This window comes from Pholis gunnellus (genome assembly GCF_910591455.1).
Source record: "Pholis gunnellus genome assembly, chromosome: 20".
Lineage (NCBI taxonomy): Eukaryota > Metazoa > Chordata > Actinopteri > Perciformes > Pholidae > Pholis > Pholis gunnellus.
Genome location: NC_136547.1, coordinates 491,720 through 515,266, shown reverse-complemented (window position 1 = coordinate 515,266; position 23,547 = coordinate 491,720). Strand labels below are relative to the sequence as shown.

Genomic DNA, 23,547 nt, shown 5'->3' with positions numbered 1-23,547 from the left:
GGAGAAGTGGGTTAAAGGCAGTGTACATTTTGTCAACTAAAACTATGCCAAACAATATTTGTTGACAACCTATTTTTGACGATGAAAACAATACTGAACCTAAATGAAAAGTAACCTTTGAAAATTAGAATTATGACAACATCTAATGTAACAAAACATGTAAGAATAATGGTAAAGATTGACACATGCATCTGCAAAATCACACACTGTAGCTCTTGATTAGTAAAACTATTTCCTCCACTGCACAAAACTTTCTCTTGGTCCGAAGTTGACTTGTCTGCTTGATGTATTGCACATTCAAGACATCTCGCATTCAGTAACATTATATCTCTATCTGGCGTTTCTGGTTCTTGGAAGAAAAAGATTCATGGACTTGCTATTGTAAGAAATGAATGAATTCCAGGATGGCTGTCAACCATTTCAATCTGACAGTCTTCCTTTTGCAGTACTGGTTCTGGTTCTCCTATGCCTCTCTTCCCTCCCCATTATACAGCCTGGGTCTCCAGCAGAGTGATAGGTGTTGGCTTTCAGAGGAGACCGGTGGAGCAGCGAGGCAAAGCTCTGCTCCTGCCAGAGGAGGAAATGCTGCAGCCAGGCGCAGAGCGCTTCATCTCCCACTCAAGCTCTGACTGCAGGTTCAGATCTGGGTCTGTCCTCAGGAGTGAAGCCAGATCACGGTCTGTCCTCTGCAGTAAGGCGGGTCTGTTTTTGTTTGGCTGGACTCTGCTGGAGGCCCCACTAGAGTCCGAGCTGAGGGAGTTTCTATTGAACCTGCATGATTTAGTCTAATATCATCGGAATCCAACCTCTTGGCACCAATGACTAGTATTAAGAATAACTAATAGAAAAGACAATCTTCTCTCTTAGGGTCTTATTTACTGACATATAGAGGCATCAGGATTAAACTAAGACTGTTTCAGAACCAGTTAAAAAATCCTCACAGACTGCAATGCTGACAGGCCAAGTTTATACACAACTTATTGGATACAGCTTATATACTTAATATAGTGCCAGCCAAGCCATCATAACGAGTAAACTTTAACTTTAGTGGATCACTGTCAAAATATTTCAACTGTTTTCCTCCAACATCTGCATGATTTATGTTCTCTCTTCTATTGGTTAAAGTTAGGGAAAGAATGTGGTCTTGATGGACTATTGCAAAGTCATTGCTGACTTGAAGCGTGAGCTGGTATATGTTGCACATCATGTGTAGACTTTTTCAATTTTAAACCAAAGTCAAAATCTTCCAAAAACCTTAACCATTGCTTTCAGTGGCATGAATCTGACAACAGGTGGGACACAGGAAAAGAACCCAAGTTAGACTGGAAAAAGCATTGTTAGTGAAGAAAATCACAGAAACAGTTATGTTTTAAAAACGTAATTTATAAAGCAGATTGTGTCTTCATGTATTTAGCAAGATATGGGGTATATTTATTAGTTATTCAAGAACATTTTGAGAAATGAACAAGGATGTCATTAATTCATAAACAAGTCCTACCTCCACATAGTCAAAAGTGCAGCTGCTGTGACTCTCCAGGTTCATGTGAGTGAAGTTGAGGGCCACCTTTTCACCCACTGGCAACCTGATCAAATATACACACTGGCGATTGTGGGCATAGTCGTTGGGCCAGTTGGGTGATATGATGATGCCCTCACTGTCAGTGAAGGTACCACCACAGCCAGGGTCACCTAAGATACAACACATCCCAGGGTAAGGAGCTCCGTAACCAGCACAGCGCATCATATAAAGCAAGATATTGATGCTGCTCTGGATAGGAGGGCCAGGTGCTGAAACTATAATTTAAGTATTTATGGGTACAGTGAAATTAATATTGAATTGTGGGCCTCCAACATCGACACCATCAGGAATAAGGCACAGCAGAGGTTGAACTTCCTGAGCTGGTGCAGGAAGTTCAACCTGCCTCAAGAGCTGATGATTCTGTTTTACTCCTCTATCATCCAGTCTGTTCTCTGCTCCTCCATCACTGTGTGGTTTGGATCGGCCACCAAACAGGACAGGAACAGACTACAATGGACTGTCAGATCTGCAGAGAGAATCATTGGTGCCAGCCTGCCATCCATCTTGGACTTGTTCACCTCCAGACTCAGGAAACGGGCAGGAAAGATCACTGCAGACCCTTCACACCCTGGACACAAGCTGTTCCAACTCCTCCCCTCTGGTAGGCGCTACAGAGCTCTGTACGCCAAAACCACCAGACACAGGAACAGCTTCTTTCCACTGGCTGTCATACTGCACTATTACCTCCATTTGCACTAATACCTCAAATCCATTGTCATTGCTCTGTATGTTCATATATATATATATACTTTTGGATATATATTTATATTGTACATAGTCCTTAAATGTTTATGCTTACATCTGTTCTACTTTGTTGTCCTTATTTTTTTGTTGTTTATTTACAATGTCTGTGTATATACGTTGAGAGCAACGTAAAAAATGGAGTCATATTCCTTGTAAGCTTACTCATACATGGCCAATAAAGCTGATTCTGATTCTGATTAAAATGTTTCGCGGCTCGTTTCAGCTTTCCAGCAGAGGACAGGACTGTGTTTTTTCCCTGGGCCTTGAACTTAGTGCTCCCTGTGCCCTCCCTTACTGACTGTCCTCAGTGCACAGTCTGCAGTGATGACTGCAGTCCACCACCACATAGTGATAGATCTTATATTTCTTCATACTTATATACAAGAGCAACTGTAACGTAATAGTTTTTAAGTGTTTCTGATTCTGAAGACTGCTGACACATAGAACTTGGTCCTGTCTTGTTATACTCCTCCCAAGGTAAAGAATGACCATAATCTTCCAATAAATGTCATGTGAGACAGTTATGTAATGTGTTAAATGATGACATGGTGTACACACTGTCTTACTTGGTATGCACAGTTTCTTACTTGGTGATGTTGTGTATGTAATGTGGAAGCCTCGGTCAGAGACACTAAAGTCGGAGTGGAAGTGGATCCATGCAGCTGGACCAGTGGTCTGCAGAGGGGCGGGTGATGCAGTACTACAGTACTTCCCCAGAACTGGGTCTTCAGGTAGAAGACCATCCCGGATCTACAATATTTGGCCGCAAAAGACAATAAATGGAGAAATAATTGCATTAGGCTCGTTGCATGAAGTGGAATCATCAGTGGCATATAGTGTACACACCTGAGAAAACAAAAACTGTGCCTGTGTTACAGCTTCTCTGTATAGGCAACCAGGTAAGCAGTTGTTGGATTTGAGTGATGGAATATGCTTTAAAGAGTGTCGTTGACATAAAAACACAACTTTCAATCAAAATGGGTTCCTTGGGTAGCTTTGCTTTAAAAATACTGTTTTCCTTAGACTGGACAGTTGAAGTAAGTTTAAACGTGATTGTTTTGTTCATTGTTTTTACCCAATCCAGCATTTCTCACCTCCAGGAAGTCATAGTTGCAATCAGGGTGCTGCTCCAGACTGAGAGTCCCGAATGCAAAGGTAATGAGCAGACTGGGCTCCACTGTCACCGCCCAATAGCAGTCTCGGCTAGGAGGGTAGTTTCCAGGGTAACCAGGTGAGTTAATGTTGCCGTAGTGGGCAGTTAGTTCGCCTCCACACACTAAGATGACAACAGATTGACTTTGAACTTCAAAACTCTTTGTGAGCTGCAACACTAAAACCTTTGAGCAGCTTGCTGACATTTGCAGCCCTGCAGTTCTAGATGTACAAATATTTCAATTTCATTGTTGACATTATAATGTTTTTTGGGGCTCAGTGGTTAAAGCCAAAGCCACATTATTATAGTTACTATCATTGCTATTATTGTAGGTTTAGGTTGTACAGTATGCAGTGTAGTTGATATGTTGCTTTTCTTCTTTGAATTGTCTTGTGTTAGTCACAGTTTTTTGTTTGTCTCATGGTGGTTGTGGTAACCAACCCCCCGTGCCATTATTTGCATGAAACCGGACACCTGGGTCCTGTTTCAGAAAGCAGGTTTAATAAACTCTGAGCCTAAGCCTGGACTCTGAGGTGACTAACCCTGAGATGGGAAACTCGTTTTTCGGTGATCAGAGTTTGTTCACTCTGAGTTTAGGCCCGGAGTGCAAAAGAAAAAAGCCCTTGTCAATAGAGCACCAACTCCACAATCCACCGTGCAAACATATAAATAAAAAGGCAGAGTGTTAAAAAGTTAACTTAGTATTGTCCATTAATTCATCATTTACCAGACTATGAAGTGGTCAAATCTGCTGCGTATTAAACTGTGGCCTACATTACATTTTAAATATATACAGTATGTTCAGCTTTAATATGATGGGGACAAAACACAGAAGCCAACTGAAGAAGAAAAATATAATTAAAGATTTGAAAAATATATAGACCAATAGACATAAGAGACATGATTGTAAACCCACAATCTGAATCATTAATAATGTGTTTGGTCATTTATTCATTCATTCATCAGTGACAGCTGACATCAACTGTGTGCATGGAGTCACAGTGTTTCATATTTATATAAAAAAAGAAGGCAGAGGTTTCATTCTGAGCAGAGGGTGACTTGACTCTTTGACATATTTAAACGTGAGGGCAAGAAAAAAGCCATTCAACTCATGAAAGCAGTAACTTTAGATTTTCCCTGAGTAACAGAATATAATATCCAACCAGGATTTACATTCCGACAGACAGAAAACCTTTAACACCTGTTTTGATACGGACTGAATGAATGAAGAAATGAAACAGTGTGTCTGTCTCTGTAAGAGGGAGGAGAAAGAGAGAACATCAGGGTGTGTTTAAGGAAACCTACTAGTGAGCAGGTCAGATTCACAGAGTCGGTTTCCATTGTAACAGACCCAGATTTACCATGGTAAGAGGAAAAATAGGTGAAGTTTCCCTCATCTCAAGGTTAACTTGCTCAGAGGGTTTCAGGCTTTCTGGAACAGGGCCCTGGTGACCTCTCAACAAGGCATTATATGTCACGTGTGTGAGTTCAGTAAGCTTTGAAGGATTACTCATTAACCAAACCAGAGCAGATGAAACACCCCTACCTGGGTCCTGAGACTGCCAAGCAACTGTGAAGCCACCCGCACTGACAGACTGGTCCGAGCGAAACCAGAAATATAGGGAATTGTGGGAGCTGTAGAGCTCCTGTGGGTTATTTTGGCCGCAGTATTTTCCAATCATGTAAGCAGAGGCACTGTCTCCATCATGAATCTGAAGGAAGTCGTAGTTGCAGTTGGAGCTGCTCTCCAGATCAAAGAAAGGAAAGGTAATATGCAGAATCTAAAGGAGAGAGAATACAAAAGTCAATCTGCCACATTTCAATATAGTCACATCCACTAATGACGATCTCTTTCTTTTTAAGCTCGTTGTTTTGGTATCAGAGCACAGAAGCTGCTCTGCTCTGATCACATGGCTGTACACTGCCGGCCCAGCACGTAAGGTTTAGTGAACATCCAGCAGCTACACCACAGTCAGCAGTTGGGGAAGACTAAACCAGAACTGCAAGACCCCAATCAGTTATTGATGTAGCTCCCTGATTGTTAGACAGGTAAGCATTCACTTTAACAATAAGCCACCAAATGTATTGTTCACACAAGACAATGTAGTGCTTCCAGGGCTGTTACTCTGAAAAGGAAAGTGATCTCAGCCGAGCTTACAACACCGTGATCCATGCAGAGGACTACCTGTCCAGAATGACATGACAAAAAGAAAGTCAAGTGAGAGCAAATGAGAGTAACAGGACTGCAGCTGACCTTGTTAGGGTCAATGCGAATCACCCAGGCACAGCTGACCTGGTGATCATATTCATCATGACCTGGAGTGTTGGGATGACTGAAGGAACCAGCGGGGCCAGTCAGGTAACCTCCACACACTGTCAACACACACATACATAGATTTATGCAAACAGATTACAGTTTAGTGAAAATATAACAATAAGGTCTATTAGAACGGTGCCCAATGTTTGTATCCAGTCCCTTAACTCCTTCCTGTGTCTCTGCACATCCATTCTACTCTCTTCTTCTTTTCCTTGCCTTTCTCCACCTCCTTATGGCCCATCCCTCCTTAGTGCTTCCCTTCACCTCCCGTCCTTTATCTTTCCAGCCCCTCCACATCTTACCTTGCTGTGGGCTCTGGCAGAGTGGGCCAGTCCACTGGGCAGTGCAAGTACATGTGATTCCATTAATGCCGTCGGTGCAGGTTCCTCCATTCTGACATGGGTTGCTTAAGCATTCATTGATATTCTGGTCACAATTTGTTCCTTCCCAGCCAGAGTTGCAATTGCAGATGTATCCAGGAGCCGAGGTGGTGGCCTGTTACAGCAGTAGTGCACTAGTCAGACATCTTGAAGAGGCTTCACATCATTCAGTCCTCTTTTCTAGTTAAAGGCCCGCGGGTTTGAAATACCCTGTTGGAGCCATTTTTGTATTGTATTCATTATAAAGTAATATGTGTTCAAGTGTGTCTAATTCCCCTTTTTGTACAGTAGGTTGTATATGCAATACGGGGAAAATACAAATAGGTGAATCAGTAATCACAGTGCAGGTGTGTTGTTTACTGGTTTTATCAGGTACAGGCGTACCTGTATCCGTCAGGTGTATCGTAAGCTAATTGTTTGGTTATTCATTGATATAAGGATCACCGTCAACACTGTGGTTGGACTTGACGGTCTCCAAATAAATACATTGAGTAACGTTATTGCTATACGGACGTTTGGAAACGGTATAGCAGCCCCTCAGTGGCTCTACAACTCTGACATCAAAATAAAGAGAAATTAACTGATTTGAAAGCTTTTAATACCAAGGCAAAACTATGGCTCACACTGAGATGCATCGGGTTGTATTCTTAATTGTTATCATTCATTGTTGTTTTAATTACTGTTTGTCTATGTTTGTGTTACGCCTGTTTGTCTCTATGCTTATATAGTTGTCTAGCTTAAAAACCTAACCAGGGACAAGGACTGCATATTAGCTTATCACATGACAGCTTGCACAAACATGTCTGCGTGTTTTCAGGTCCACTCTTTCAGCCGACAAACTACTAGTTGGCATGTGATATCAACTCTCATTCAGTCAGGACGGGGATAGACAGCACAGGTTCTCCACTTGGTCTGCGCAGGTTAAGCTCAGTTCTGTCGACGCCTGCTCTCTCTAATCATTTACATTGTGCTTCTAAACAATAAGCTCATCTGACAGCTTACAGTCAGAATAATTACAGCCAGGCAAAATGTGATTTGCTATATTGACATTTTGTATATTTTATTAAAAGATGAATCCACTCTTGGTGGTGTGGTGAGTTTTTCTGGCAGTAAGAGACTGTATGCAACAGTGTGGCTGATTTTATAGATATTAACAATGAAGCCTTAGGAAGAAGAGGAAGAGGAAGAAGATATATCTGGCTTTGGATATACACACACACACACGCGACCTGTAAGTGGGATACATTCATTTTTGGATTTGGGCATTTCATGGAATTTGTTGACTATAATAAAATATAGAATATTACCAGCCATATCTTTTAAAATGAGTGATTGCAGATGAAGTTAGAGAAATCTTTCTCATAACAGCCACACATCATCCGGTCATATCTGAGCAGCTGAACACACTCACCACACACTGTCCGTTGACGCAGGGGCTGTTGGTCTGACAGATGTTGCTCGTCTGGGTGCAACCAGTCGGCCCATAACCACTGCCTATGTAGCCTGCAGGGCAGGTACATACAGGGAGGCTGGTGCCTGGTGGATGTGGGAGGGCGGAGTAAGGAGAAGAAAGGTGCATGGTCATGTCCCACATTAACTGAACACAGAAGAGTTTGTTACTTTGTCTAATCCCGTTTTGAACACTATTCACATTTCTTTGAATCAAGTGGAGTTAAACGTTTACCAGTCCTTTTATTGAGAAGTATTTGGCCTGGCAAAATATTTCATATTCCATTTTGTTGTGTTAATAATATTCTACTATAGTTATATATATAGATATATATATAGATATGTATATCTATATATATATATATTAGGACCATAATAGACTCATTACTCAGAGTTATCGCTATTAATATAAGATCCGACCTGATTGATAATCAAATGGCTGCTCAAGGGTAAAGTATCTTCAATGCTTTGCGGCACCAAGGTACTGTAGCTGGCACAGCTTGGCCTTTAGATGCTAAAGACTGGACATTGTTGGGCTGCACACTGGGGTGGTAGTTCCCATTTTAAAAAAATGGGAACCGAATGTGCTCCCATGATCGGAGTGTCAGCCTGCTCAGCCTTCCTTAGAAAGCTTATAGTCCTGAACCAGAGGCTCAGATCCAGAAGGAGCAATGTGGATTTCGTCCAAGTCATAGAACAGTGGATCAGCTCTTTACTCTTGTTAGGCTACTGGAGGGGTCATGGGAGTTTGCACATCCAGTCTACATGTGTACTGTATGTGTGGACTTGGAGAAGGAGTATAGGGTACGAGCCTCATACTATAAAGTGTTGAATGTTGCATTCAGCAACATAGCATATCAATATTCTAAACTCTAAAAAGCCAAATATGAATAGAATAACTTGGCAACATGTGGTGCTTTTTTTCTGCTGAATTCACAAAATCACTTTACTTTACTTCCTCAAAAGTGACATATTGACATTTGACTTAATTTCATAACCTTTTTTTTTTTACCTGTGCACACACAAAAGCCATCTTTTTGATGTAGTTGTTTTGTTCTTATACAAGGAAAGAATTAAATTAACATTGGGAAAATAATTATAGTTTTCAGTCTTCTCAATCTTCAGCCAATCTAGAAAACACATGACTTACCTTTTCTGATTCCTGGCTCCCCTCCCTTGAATCCTTGACTGATTCTCTTACATCAGTTCTACCACAAATAATAGTCCCTAGATGATGAAGACGAAATCATGTATGTTTGTTGTTACCTGGGCTGGAGGAGCAAGTGGCTAATGGGTAACAGCCTCCATTGTTGTTAGCGCAGAGATCGCTCTGGGTACATATTCTCCCATCCCCCTCGTAGCCTGCACAGATACAAGATAGATTGTGGCACATGTGTGGTGGTTGTTTGATTCCTGAGTGATTCTGAGATTGTAAAAGACACCGTCATTAAAAAGTCTGACGATAGTACACTCGTCTTGACTCAGTGAATTCAGTTCATCAAACACATTACTTTACCACTGCACAGACAGAGCAGTCACCAGCAGGGGAGTGACCTCTGGGTTATTGTAGTGGAGGGACAGACTTTTTTCTCTGTGAACAACAACGTCACACCCAGGGCTTGGTGATATGCTTGAAATTAATATGTTGTTTTCTATATTTTTCCATCAATACTTAATGGAAATTCTTCAATAAGATGCAGTATGGTTGTGTCTTAAATCCTCGCCCCATAATCAAATAAGGGTCAAAATGATCCTATGGCTCCTTATTCAGAAAGGGTTAGGGAAGGAGATGGAAACTTGTGAGCATGTAGCTTAAGGAAGGGATGTCTTTGATAGATGGTGGCAGTAAGTAATGGTTGCATTAGTCGGGGATCACTTCATCATGTAATGTATAATAAACATAGAACAACATGTCATTCTTCTTGACCACCATATGTAAAACTTACAAATCCAGCACATGCATGTTGCCCATAGACCGACAAAGTTATACTTATGACCAGGGAGACACAGGCGACTTGATAAAGGTTTCTGTGCAAGCTATGTACACTGTTCACATTTACTAGCATTAGCTCTTTATCGGCTACGCCAGAATCCTCATAGCTCATCACTTGGCGTTATTATCCATCCTCACTAAAAAAAAGATGAGAAGATACTGTAGGAGACGACTGCTGGGTGTCAGCCTCTCTATCAAGATGCTTGCGTCAATGAGGTCACATGGGACTTCGTCGGTATAAGGTCTCGACCTCATAGCACGGTAGTTACACTGGTAACTCCCCTCATACCTGGGGGGCAGGGACCACAGTGGAAGGAGCCCATGGTGTTCAGGCATTGCACCACAGGAGTGGAGGAGCAGCCTCCATTATTCATCAAACATTCGTCCACATCCTGACAGCTGTAGCCGTTGCCTTGCCAACCTGAGACATATTAGAGGGCATTAAAGCGAAACAAAATGTATTCAGATTATAAGCCACATTCACATGCACAGCTATAAACACACAGTGGCAATTCACAAATTCAAGTACAAGTACCAATGTAATGTGGCAAGTCCAATGCATGTATGTAGTTAGTTTTTTTTTCAATTTGTTGTCAAGTTGTAGAGTAGCAACCATCATCAGAAAAAGGGCTGGAGCAGGATCAACAGAGTACTAATAGGATGAAACAAGAGTCTGCGTGGTGTTGTTGTATCTAGTCAGTTCATCTTCCTGAGAGGCTGTGGCTCAGAGGGGAGTAGTGCTCTAGACGAGCAGTGGGATGCTTCCCAGCAGCCCACTGCTCCCAATGCTTAGGATGGGTTAAATGCAGAGGTCTGTATATGCCGATTGTAATAAAGTTATTCTCTGATGCCTCATTATCTGCTCAGTGTTTTTGCTGTTTACATTCCTCCCGATGCAAATAAAAAAATCCAATTCGTTCCTACTCCAACCCTATTCACTAGATTTCACTATGCTTTGCTAAGAATCTGTGTGTGCTTCTGGTTTCAAAGTCACAAAAATCAGATATTGAATTGCAGCACTTTATCCTGTTTCATGTAAAATAGAGCCCAGTATGAGTTGTTACCTGCAGGACAGGCTCCGCAGTAGAAGGATCCCTGAGTGTTGTAGCAGGGAACAGCGGGGTTGCTGGAGCAGGGTTTGTTGGGTAGGTTACACTCATTAACATCAGACACACAGGATGGGTTCCCAGCTGGAGCGTCCCAGCCACTCTCACAAATGCACTGATACTTAGGCTGTTTGTTGTAGAAAAAAGTCACAGTGTGAAAACTGTCATTTAAAATCATATCTACAGCAAAACACAACAAGATGAAAGAATACTTAATTATCATATAAGGGCAGTGGTTCACAACTATGGTGGAATTACACAGATGCTGTGTTTTTATACCTTGAAATAATTATGGCCACTTTTTGTATACATTATTATCAAATTATGCTGTGGATTGAAAACCTTTAAACTATTGGCATTGTTGGGCAGGCAACTTGGGAAGTGTAGTGAGCTAAGCTACTGGCTATTCTATATTCAATGAAGCTTCGCTACAGTGTAACTACCCCCTGGAGGTATATATACTGTATATATATATATATATATATACTGTATGTATCTCGACCCTCTTGATGCCACCGTCACAGGAAGTGCTTCTGTCGGCTGCACATACACGTCTGTGCATGGCTGTGGCATCACTTACTGATCCTGAGCAGTTTACTTTCAGACTGTGCAATTTGTACACATGACACGTGAAATATGAATAAACTTTAAATCAACAAGTGTTGTCTGCAGAGTTCAGACAGCTGCTCATTGACTGTGGTTTACTGTGGCTGCTGGAAGTGAATGTAGCCATGTAGCCTAATGGGTGTGACACGCTGCTGCCTGTAAAATAACTCAGCTAAGCCGAGCCGGCTGCCTGTGCCTGTAGGCTCCTCTGCTGTGTTGGAGACCGCTTACTAACCGTTCACACTAGGGGTGCAACAGATCACAAAACTCAAGGTTCGTTTTTTCTTGGGGGGGGGGGGGGGGGGGTGTCAGCAAAGAGAAGGGGGGGTGTACAAATGCTTTCCATTTAATAATTAAAGAACTTCATGAATTTTGGGCTATAGTCTTGCATGAAAACCACTTTTATTTTTTTTCAAAAAGATGAGAATATCTCCATTGTCTGGGGAACGGGTAGCGCCAGATTTGTGTCTGTGTGACTCTGTAGCACTGGACTCTGAATCTCCACTCCGCCGTGATGAGTGAGCAATCACAGTCTTTTCCTTTTCATAGAGGCCTGGAACGATCTTCACACTGAAGCGGGTGCCTGAGGGGATTTCGTAGCGCGGCTCAAGCACTTTAACCAGATTTTGAAATCCTTTGTTTTCCATCACGGAGTATGGCCTCATGTCTGCAGCAATAAAGGCCCCAATAGATGTTGTAATAGCTTTAGCCGGTCTTATTCTGCCACAAACGTGCCCCATCACTGACAGACCGGCATGGTGGCTCTTCATATGTGTGGACATGCCCCATGTATTGGCGTTGTCGTGTGTCTTTCTTGTTGAACAACACCTACATACCGTAACGGTTTTGTCCACCACCCTCATCCCGTCATCATTAGTAACAGGGAAGCCAAACATGTGACTTAAATGATGCCGGGGGCTTCTCAAGTTCCTCCGCTCACCGTGACTTTCACCATTAAATGCTTTTAACACGCTCCATTCACATGAACACACTACTGCTTTATATCTTTTCACTGACACTCTGCATAGATATTTAGAGATGTATTACCTGAAAACGTATGAGTGGCAGTACAACTTTATTTCACACTATGAAGATTAAACTGTAAAAAATGAATAAAAAATGCAATAAACACACATAGGTTCACATAGGCTTACTGACTGCAAAGCAACGTTTTAAGGCACCACATAGTGGCTCTCACATCTTCCAAAACAGGGCCTTTTGGTTATTTTTGGGGCACAATGAGTTAGAATGGTAAATGAATTCATATTGAAACATAATACTAATCTATAGCTTAGTTTGGACCCCAAGGTCCAGGTCGTCTACCTTTCCTTCCTAAAGTCTGCTACCAGTGCTTCTTCCTGAGTGTGTCTCTCTGGTGTTTGTGACCGTGAGGAGCTGTGACTTGGGTGTGACTCAACATGTCAGCGAAGTTGCTAAGGAGCAGAGGAAGAGCAGTGTTGAGTGTGAATCTGTTTTTGCTCTAGACTTGTTAAGTGACTTGTTACCTGTCCAGCTATAACCCGGTCTGCATCAATACATGTGCCATGTACACACAGGTCCTGTCCCATATTCCTGCAGTCATCATAACGCACTGTACAGAGAGACCCCGACCATTCTGGAGAACAGGTACAACTGCACACAAACAGAAATAATATTAAAATACCATAAAGGTACCTGTTTAGCAGTACATTGCTCTAAAAAACAACATAACGCATTTGGAATAAAGGACATTTTTGAGGCTAGAAAATACAGTGTATGATACAATACATACTATGTTATACATGTTGTGACAAAGTGTGTGGCAACTTTTGACAAAATGTATGATAAAGTTAAAAATGTGTATTTCATCTACAATATGAGCTCAATATTGAGGCCAAACTAGTGGTGGACCCAGGCCTAATATCCGCTCCCCCAACCAGAGTTCTGCCCCAGGCCGCACACACACACACACACACACACACACACACACACACACCTACACACACACACACACACACACACACACACACACACACACAAACAGAACTGCTCTCCAGACAGAAATGTGCCATCTAGCACGTGACCATGCTCAGCATGTGACTGATCAGGGGACATAAAACTCTCTACTGCCCTCTGGTTGGCTGATCTGGTGGAACAAAACTCTGTAACTGTTGATGTGCATCATTTGCAACAACTCTTGCGGTACCACACTATCAAACAGTTTCTCTAGGAAAGGCCAGTTGGCTAATGGAAATGTGCTAGACACCGTTTCAGCTGTTCAGGGCTGCTTTGTTTGGAGGTGAAGCACTGCTTCATCCTTCCTTTGTTTAGGAGTGTCTGGGTGTTATGCATGCTAGTGTGCTACATTTGGATTACATTACAAAAGCCCATCAGGAGAGTATTATGGGAAGCTTAAGACATACCTGAATGACCCAGGGCTGTTGACACAGGTTGCTCCATTCTGGCAACTCTGTAATGTTCCAGAATACACCTGACATTCATTCACATCTGTTGCACAGTTAAGACCCTGACACACACACACACACACACACACACACACACACACACACACACACACACACACACACACAGACAGCAAGAGAGGAAGAAATAGGAGAAACACCTGGTTCAGAATCAGCCAAAAATATCAGCTATAGATGAGACCAAACTGTAATGATCCCTGATCGTGTCATCATTGAACGGGAATAGAACCAACCAAAGTGAAAAAATGTTCTACAGGTATACACAAACTACCATTTTAACACAATTGTAGGAATATGCATGCTGCAGGGATAGATATTTGTTATCTTCAGTACTGGATTTCAACTTAGCAAAGCAGGTAACCTGTACCAAGTCCTGACAGCCTCAGACTCCCTTCATCTTGTTTATATGATTAAATGCTAAGCTATTCGGAAATGTGCTACTAAAGTTTAATACCAACTGAAATAGACGTGAGTCCCACTCATTGCCTGATGTTAAGGTGCTTTCTCACAGAATTCTGAGTGATATTCATAATTCTTTTGTATTGTGCTTTATCTATTGATTTAGATTTTGTGTTTTTGTATTTTTTGTGTATGTATTTTGACTGACTGTAAGAATATATGATTTTCTAGAAATACAGTATTGATCATCTGGGTACAACTGACCATGGGGATTATCTGGAAGTCAAGGAAACCAAGTTGGCCTTTGCTAATGTGAGGATTTGGGATTTCAAGCAGAACTAGTTTCACTAATACCAATAGTAATAACCAATCCCATAATGTAACAGACAGTATATAACTCACGGCCCAGTTGCTGGGACACAGACAGTAGTACGAGTTGAGTAAGTTCAGACATGTTCCTGCATTCTGACAGGGATTGCTGGTGCAAGACAACTTTTGGACTGTCTGGAGGAGAAAAGAGCAGAAGAAAGGCAACGTGACATGTATGGTACAGTCTTGAGTTTGAGCCTTTACAACAAACAGTTTGACTTAAATATCTTACCGATTCAAGCGTATTCAATTCATTCTGAAGTGTTGACACCTGGAAAACAAGGAAAGCACCATAGGAAATATGTTGTATGGCATATTTACAAGTGCATTCAGGACAAGAAAAAGATATTATATCTGTACAGATACATTCTAAAGCATTTTTATTATAAACCCACAACAGTGACGAACCCTCCCTTCCACTCCCTTCTGTCTTTCAGGTTGTTGCGCGTCAGCTGATGAGCCACACCTGAGCCTGGTGGGAGTTCAGCTATAAAGACTCAGCACCTGAACAGGGATCTCGGCTCTTCCTTGGCTGACACGGCTGCTGTTTAGTTGTTTGTTTCAGTAATTTTCACACATCCACACATGCTGACATTACTGATTACTGACTCTCCATGTTTGTTTAGTTTAGCTTATGTAGTCTTTAAATAAATGTGCTTATTTGTTACTTGTATCTCGTCTGGTCTCCCATCCATGTTTCAGCCTTTGAGCCAGGTTGTAAAAGGCAACTGGTATTATTAAATGTGATTTTCATCTGCATGTCATTGATTTCATGAAAAAACAATAGCTCATTGCATGAGAACAAGCTTTAATGTCCTACCTTGGTATCAAGCTGGTTTAGTTTGTTGGTAATTTCAGGGGAAACTCCACCTCCGTTTGCCTTAATGTCATTAATATCTTCTTTGTTGGTTTTGATCTGAAATCAGACAGTTACAGACATTTCAGTTACGAAAGCTGAAGACAAAATAGTTCCTGAAAAAATCCTCCATGTAAATGAATGAAATTGGTATAGTGTGGACTGGTTGACCGTTTTAAAAGAAACTGAATTAATCTGTAGACAATAATTCCCATGAATGCAAAATTTATATTATTTCAGCAAGTCTGGATTTGTATCCGTCCTCAGCAGTGAAGCCAGATTTGGGTCTGTTCGTGATAGGCGTTTCTGATGAACCTGCATGATGTCATCTGATTTTGCACAAAATCCAACCCGATGGTACCGATGACAAGATTCACCTTCTCTGTCAAGGACTGACTGAGTGCAGTTCACTTTTGCTGCTGGATGCTGGATATACTCTAGAGCTGCAACTAACGATTATTTTAATAATCGATTTAATAATCTGTCGATTATTTGTTCGATTAATCGATGAATCGGATCAAAAAACAAAAAAGGATTCATTTCTAACCCTTTATTCAAAAACAGAACTGACAGTGCAAATTCACAGTGCAAAAGAGCTTCAGAAAGTGCACAAACAGGTTGCTTAAACATCCCTGAGCTGTTAAAGTAATAATTTAAAAAAAAAATGGACTAATATCACGAGTGGGGTTCAGTGGGTTACCCACGCCTCTCGGCGAAGGGTAGACACACGCTGATCCACTCAGTGTGGTGCACATGCAGCCCCGGACATCTAAGGGCATCACAGACCTGTTGTTGCTTAATCTCGTGCGGCTGAACGCCACTTGTCCCTCTGAGAAGCTGGACGCCGGCCGCACGGGGCCGCGTAACTAGTTAGCATGCCGGAGTCTCGTTCGTTATCGGAATTAACCAGAAAAATCGCTCCACCAACTAAGAACGGCCATGCACCACCACCCACAGAATCCAGAAAGAGCATCAACCTGTCAATCCTTTCCGTGTCCGGGTCGGGTGAGGTTTCCCCCGGCCGTCCCTCTTAATCATGGACCCAGTTCAGAGAAAACCCACAAAATAGAACCGGAGTCCTGTTCCATTATTCCTAGCTGTGGTATTCAGGCGACTGGGCCTGCTTTGAACACTCAAACATCTCCGCGACTTATTGAGTGGCGTAATAATCGCGCGACACAACGAATCGATAATGAAATTCTTTGCCAACTCTTTTAATAATCGATTTTTATTGATTTTATCGATTCGTTGTTGCAGCCCTAATATACTCAAGTCACATTCAAACTCTTTTTCACTCCCCTGGAGTCAACCAGCAATGAATGGTTCTCAACAACGTTGCAAGCAACATCTTCATAGGGCCAATAAATCGGCCTGCTCTGAACAGGCACATCCAAATTACATGTTACATTTTTTTTAAATGCTTTGTGAAGAGGCTGGAACAAAAGCTTCGGTTGTTAGAAGAAAGCTGCCTGCGACTGTTTATTGACTAGCGCCGCCTGAATTATGAGACTGTTCCTGATCCTTCGTGGTCATGCCTGTGTCCTGGGCCTAGGACATGGCTTACATTAAGGCTTTGTCACTGAAGGTTCTCACCACGTTTGTTTTGTTGTATCACAAGTACATTTCCATTGGAATTCCAAGTAAGTACACAAAGGGAGGAGGAGGATGGGGAGGATAGATGATCAAGCACAGGACTTTCTCCCAGGAAACTGCAGTCTGTGTCCCATGTAAAACCAAAAGTAATGTACTTATTTTAACCCAAAACTTTTACTAAATCTAGCCAAGTTGTTTTGTTGCCGAATCCTAAAAGTAATTTAGAATGCAGTTTCAAAATGCCATGAAACCTATTTTTATTTCTGAAGCGATGTATCCGTGATTTGCAGAAACATACAATGCCAAAGTGTTATTCTGGCGACTGAGCTGCCTCATTGGAATTGACCATACTATGCATTTCAGCATAGAACCTGTTCATCATACTGACTCATTAGACCAGGGCAAAGCATGTGCCAATGTTATTTTTCCCTCCATCTCCATCAAGAGGAAGACCTTTCAAGCTAAACCCAGACGACAAACAGAATTGTTTAGAACAGATGAGGACATGATCATTTGCTCTGTAGTGGACAGCGCAGGTATCGGCCAGTACTAATGTCAAGTGAGCAAGAACTACAGTGGGACAGCAGAGTTTGAGAATGACACCTGGATTTACTGTGTGTGAACTATTATTGTATTACTGTCCTCTATAAACATCTGCCCGTTTTATGCTAACCTTGTGATAACACTTGGTAACTGTACACATCAATGATGGCCACAGTTTTAGCCTTGACATCATTAAAAACAACAAAATCAAACAGATACACACAACAACAATATATATATATATATATATATATGATATTTTTATAATAATAATCAAATGACAATGTGAAAGGGGTCGCTGATCGTAATGAACCTTTATGCAGCTTTGCAGAGAAACAAACACTGGACTTTCGTCCAGGAGACTAATGTTTGTGTCCCAACATTTCCTCCTCACATGAGTCATTAGTGTCGTTAGTCACATGACTCGTTTGTCACACGCTAGTCACGTGAAAGGTTAGTCAGTCACGTTAACATCAACCACACTTTTGTCCTAAACCTACAAAATGCTTTGTTGCTTCAATGAAGTTCTTGTGACGGAAGTTTATTTTGAAAAGACACTATGCATGTAAGGTGTAGAAAGTAACGTCTGTGACATGTCCAGAACGGACACTAGCGAGGGCAGAGAGAGCGTCATAGTTTGAAGCTTAGGAGCACTGACCAAGCATCGGTATTTGATGATTTGGGAGTGACAATGTGTTAGTGTAGTCACCTATCCATCAAATGTCCTTACAGTGCCTTCCAATAGAAAGGCAACTTATACCCAGACGAAAATATGCCGCCGGACTGATATAGCTGATTTGTTTTTAAACCGTGACGTTTCAAACATTTCAACAGTGAATACCAACTGCTTCAAATGTGCTTCATTCATCTCTTGCCCATCAAACCCACATCTTTGAACATAGTTCATTTAGTCAGATACAATGGATGCATAAACATGGCTTAATACATTTGATTAAAACATTGAGTTTGTACGTGACTGTCTGCTTTAATGCTGTAAAGTTCTAATGATGTCTCCACCAACTCTAACGCACCTGGCCCCTGATCTTTGGTCTCGTCCAAACTGCTGAGTCTGCTTCCTAAATTGATAATCATTCATAGCGTCATGTGTCATTACAACTAAGAAGTTGTAATGACACATTATGATGGTTGCCCCGTCGCTCAAAGGTCTCTGTGGCCGATCGACCCGGTCACAGCTTTTTTCTGTCCTGGCCCCCACCTCTTTAAGAAGTACTACCCTGAGCCTTCCACTCAGCACTTATTGTATTCGTATTAGTTTGTTGCACTTATTGTATTCGTATTAGTTTGTTGCACTTATTGTATTCGTATTTCTGCACTGTACGTTTGCTCTGGTTTATGCTCTTAGATGCTTGTTTTAAAAAGGAGATGCACTTATGACTTCTGGTGACTAGTAGTTCTCTTGAATACCTATGTTGAATACACTTATTGTAAGTCGCTTTGGATAAAAGCGTCTGCTAAATGACTGTAATTTAATGTAATATATTTCATCTAATAAATATTACGACATAGCACCCCCCCCACACACACGCACACGCACACGCACACGCACAAATGAACACTGTTGCTAACGTACACACATTACGTTTTGTCGATCTTCACAGCATTTAAAAAGATATTCAGGGCTACACCCACAGCAAGCAGACATGAAAGAGGCTGAGTCACAGACAGACCCGACAATTTAAAACACCCAGACGGGGCATCAAAAACGAATTAAAGCTTAGATGATATGGTCATTTAATTTGATGTGACGTGTGCGTGTTTTTTAGTAAAGGAAAAAGTGTAAACTTACCTGACTCAGAAGCTGGGTGAGGTCCTCATTATCCACTTTAACCCGGCCTGATGCTGACGTCTGGAAGCGGATGTCTTTACTGTCCCCGGTTGTGAAGACAAGGTGACCATCATCTGACAGCATACGAGGTCTACGGGCTCAAAGCACCAGTTCCGTCAACAGACTGTGTGCTGATAGATTTAGTACACAGCAGTTGTATTTAGGTCAACCACATACGACCATAGAATAGGTTTAAGGTACAAAAATACAATTCCATCAGGAGTCCCACTTTGAACCTCATAGTATTCAGAGAATGTTTCATTGTTCCTGAAGGTGTGGTGTAAGGGCAGCAGGATCATGTCTTGCCGTGGTACCTGCTTTTACTAATCACCAGGAAATATCAGATCATGAAAAAACAAATCTTTCTAAAAATTGAAGAAAATTGTTTGTTGTCCTTTTGTTGGTCAGACCTACATTTATATATTTGTATATACTATTTGATATATTTTAACCAGATGGTGAAACAGAAAACAAATCAACTACAAAACTTGTGAGTGATAGAGTTTAGTATTAGTAAAGTTGAATCTGTGATCTGGCTTCACTTCAATGATTTTGAGATGCATCAAATCAGTCCAATCAGATAACTGATAAACAATGAGGGGGCGTGATGGCCGTTAAATCACTTCCGTGAAGGATGCTCTTGAGTATCTTTACTCTTGGCTCCTCAGAAATCTCTCCTCGCTCCTCCATCCTCTCGCCTCAGCGCGGAAGTAAAAGCGAGAACATTCTGATCAGAGACTTGGCCTCGTCTTGCTCCAGTGTTCTATTGTAACCCGGGGAAATATTCTGATTGATAGTGGGACTGTCATGCTCGTGACTGTGTCAGTTGGAAGACACTGAGTTGCTGCTGTGTTGGCCGCTAGCCACTCTGGACGCCTTCCCTTTTCAATTGCATGCACACGTTTGAATGATTGTTCTTTTTTGATTAAGCCTATAGTGGTAAATAGAAATCTAATTTCTATGCTGCTGTTTTGTGTGTGTCTGAACACTAAGGTGTTTTTAAGACTGAGTTAAGTTAGTGAGTTTTATTGCATGTTTTCCGTTTTTTTGTGTGTGTGTTATAGCAGTTTTGGTTTAATTATGGTTCCTTGTTAAAATAATAATTCTGGATATAACTTGTTTGAAAAATTGGCTTGCTTGCTAGCTGCTCTACCCAAAGTACAAGTTAAATATCCATTAGTATGTCAATGTTATGCTGTACATGGTCCCTACAGAGCTGATTTCATTTAAGATCAAAATCTCACTCACTCCCAAACTTTAGGTTGGAAGTGTGGTCCCACTTTTTGCAGGTCTCCCATTGATCATAGTAGAACTGGAACGTAGCCCTATTAAGAATATACTTTAAGACTGCTTCTTTCAAAAAACCTTATTCTCTGCATAATTTGAAAACCCTAAAATAAAAAAAGATATATATTGAAAAGTAAGTCATTTTCTATATCAACCAGCTGTTTGTCTATGACAGAACAATATGTCTGCTGAGTAATGCTGGTGGAGGCCATCATTTGTAATTCATCAATATAAGACATTCCTGTTTGATACAAAGCCCAACTCACTGGTCATTGCCAACGCTCCTCTTGTTTGGTCTCGGTGCTGTGTCCCTCAGCTCTCCCTGTAGTCCCACCAGGAGGAAAATGAGCATGAAGAACAGCCATGAGAGTCGCAATGTCCAAGCCATTGAGAGGAGATGTGTCGCCTGAACACTCCAAACTACTTTACTGGGGTTTGATGTGCTGCCACACTCTAATGCTCATGCAAAGACTTTGACCTGACAGTACAACCATAAAGAACGTCTCAATTGACCAAAGCTTGTTAACTTTGTTATTGAGTGAGAATATCCCTCACATGATTGTAGGTGATGAGTAACCTGCTGCGTGTGACTCTGTGTGACAATGTCAAAACGGGAGTGTCAATGTACAGATGAATATAATCCCAAATTAGCCTCATAAAATGTGTTTACCATATTTATGACAGACGCAAGTTGTAATCGGACAATTTTCAACATCAAAATTGGTTGTCATCAGTATTGATTTGGAAATGTATCTTTTTTTTGTCAACTGCAAAATGTTCCATAATACTATTGTTAGTGTTTAGTTGTGCTTATTTAGGCTTCACCGCTCGTAGTCCAACATAATAATCCTGAACAGTTTTCTACAACGTAAAAAGTGCTTTTTATGCACTTACATGTTTTATTATTCTTATAAACCTCACTCAAAAAAAAATCTTTCAACATTCTCAGTCTTTTATGATGTCCTATCATCCGCTTATTTCCTTACATGATTTCTTCTAACATAGTCACACACACACACACACACACACACACACAGACACACACTGGATGTTCTCTGTAATCTCCTGAAATCATGTGAGACAGTCAATAAAGATAACAACTTCTTATGGTGGACACAAGGCCCGGCAGTAAAGGAGTCCTCACACTGGAGAGGTGAGGACCAGCCTGCCTGTGATTCTGGTCAGGGTTGGAGCTGAAGACATGGGTGCTGCGGCTAACCGTCATTTTCCTAAAGCCTCTACCACCTCCATCTTACCGGCATCCTCAAAGGTCCGATGTAAAGATACAATATATGATCAGTACATGACACCAATAGACACAAAAACCATCGAGAAGCCTGTCCCAGGCGGGGAATGAGAACAGACAATGTCTCCACCAACTGATCGACAAAAGTCACTGAGACACATTTAAAGAAAGGTGATACTGTCAAAATGTAATTTTTTTCAAAGGCATAATCAACTACGCACAGATATAAACATAGCTAAAATAAATCTGTGGTATTCACAATTAAAAATTTGTTTTCCATGAAAAGTATCTAGTTAAATCTGCAATTGTTCAAAAACAAGAAATTGTGCATTTTTTCCTTAACAAGATGTGTTTACTTAACCCCAGCCCATCTTCTCAACTACACCCACACAACAAACAGTGACCTTGTTTTATTTACTCTGTCACAATGTAATGTGGGAGGATGACACCACCCTCACTCATCTCTGGTGGAGAAGAGTCCGCCTACAGGTGGAGGATTGACCATCTGGTGAACTGGTGCGGATTTAACAACTTAGAGCTCAACGCTCTAAAGACAGTGGAGATGGTTGTGGATTTCCATAAGAATGCAGCCCCACCTGCCATTATCACTAGGGATGGGTATCGTTTAGTTTTTTTCGATACCGGTGCTAAAACGATACTTTTAAAACGATACCGGTGCCTAAACGGTGCCTGAATCGATACTTAAAAAAAAAAAAAGCACAAAACGATGATTGACGACATTAAAGAAAGGCTTTTTTTATTGCCAAGGCACATTTTTTTCTTCAAATTGAACAATATGTTAACTGTTTAAAGTATACTATAAATATAAATAAATACAAAACACTTGGCTTCAAACTACAGCTTCAAACTTTTTAACTTCAAACTATGAACAATATATTAACTGTTAACAACAGTTTACAGTATACTTAAATAAATATAAATAAATACAAAACACACACACACACTCTGTACACACACTACAGCTTCATTGGCACCGGTTTTCGGTACCCAACCCTAATTATCACCCATCGACGCTGTGGAGTCCTTCTGCTTCCTGGGTTCCACCATAACCCAGGACCTCAAGTGGGAGCTCAACACCAGCTCCATCACCAAGAAGGCTCAGCAGAGGATATACTTCCTGAGGCAGCTGAAGAAATTCAACCTGCCAAAGACAACCATGGTGCACTTCTACACAGCCATCATTGAGTCCATCCTCTGCTCCTCCATCACCAATCACCGAGCCATGTGTAACTTACTGAGCAAAAAAACGTTTCTGAGGTCCTTCCTTCTACTGCTGTCACACTTCACAATCAACACTGCTCCCAGTAAACCGAGCATCCCAACACTGATAATACATTCAATATTAATATCTGCAATAATGTGAATTTAACCAGTTAATGAAATAAAATGCTTGGGTTGTGCTACCACCCTGGTTTTACAAATAAGAACAAGAGTTGGTACGATCAGGCCTCACTGACTGTCACGTTATTCAGTGAATGCTGCAGGAGACCTAACATAAGACATTAGTACCGAGTCTCGTTCTCACGTTGTAGCACAACCCAGACATTATAATCATTGTCAGAGCAGTGGTTTTAACAATGAACAGCATCCTGTATTAA

General features: G+C 41.3%; 1 protein-coding gene across 1 annotated transcript in view; it reads right to left on the bottom strand.

Annotated features, from left to right (window-relative positions):
• Positions 1–21,070, bottom strand: part of cubn (cubilin (intrinsic factor-cobalamin receptor)) — a gene marked incomplete at its 5' end in the record, with an annotated part of 87,812 nt that extends 66,742 nt beyond the window's left edge. Inside the window, 17 exons of the mRNA XM_079181240.1 lie at positions 1,499–1,689; positions 2,911–3,073; positions 3,418–3,599; positions 5,023–5,257; positions 5,731–5,849; positions 6,096–6,288; positions 7,585–7,709; positions 8,889–8,984; positions 9,905–10,036; positions 10,680–10,848; positions 12,833–12,959; positions 13,730–13,833; positions 14,591–14,692; positions 14,790–14,828; positions 15,378–15,473; positions 19,357–19,486; positions 20,949–21,070. Coding sequence (XP_079037366.1) covers positions 1,499–1,689; positions 2,911–3,073; positions 3,418–3,599; positions 5,023–5,257; positions 5,731–5,849; positions 6,096–6,288; positions 7,585–7,709; positions 8,889–8,984; positions 9,905–10,036; positions 10,680–10,848; positions 12,833–12,959; positions 13,730–13,833; positions 14,591–14,692; positions 14,790–14,828; positions 15,378–15,473; positions 19,357–19,486; positions 20,949–21,070 — 2,325 coding nt within the window. The remainder of the gene's footprint in view (positions 1–1,498; positions 1,690–2,910; positions 3,074–3,417; positions 3,600–5,022; positions 5,258–5,730; positions 5,850–6,095; positions 6,289–7,584; positions 7,710–8,888; positions 8,985–9,904; positions 10,037–10,679; positions 10,849–12,832; positions 12,960–13,729; positions 13,834–14,590; positions 14,693–14,789; positions 14,829–15,377; positions 15,474–19,356; positions 19,487–20,948) is intronic.
• Positions 21,071–23,547: the final 2,477 nt, after the last annotated feature.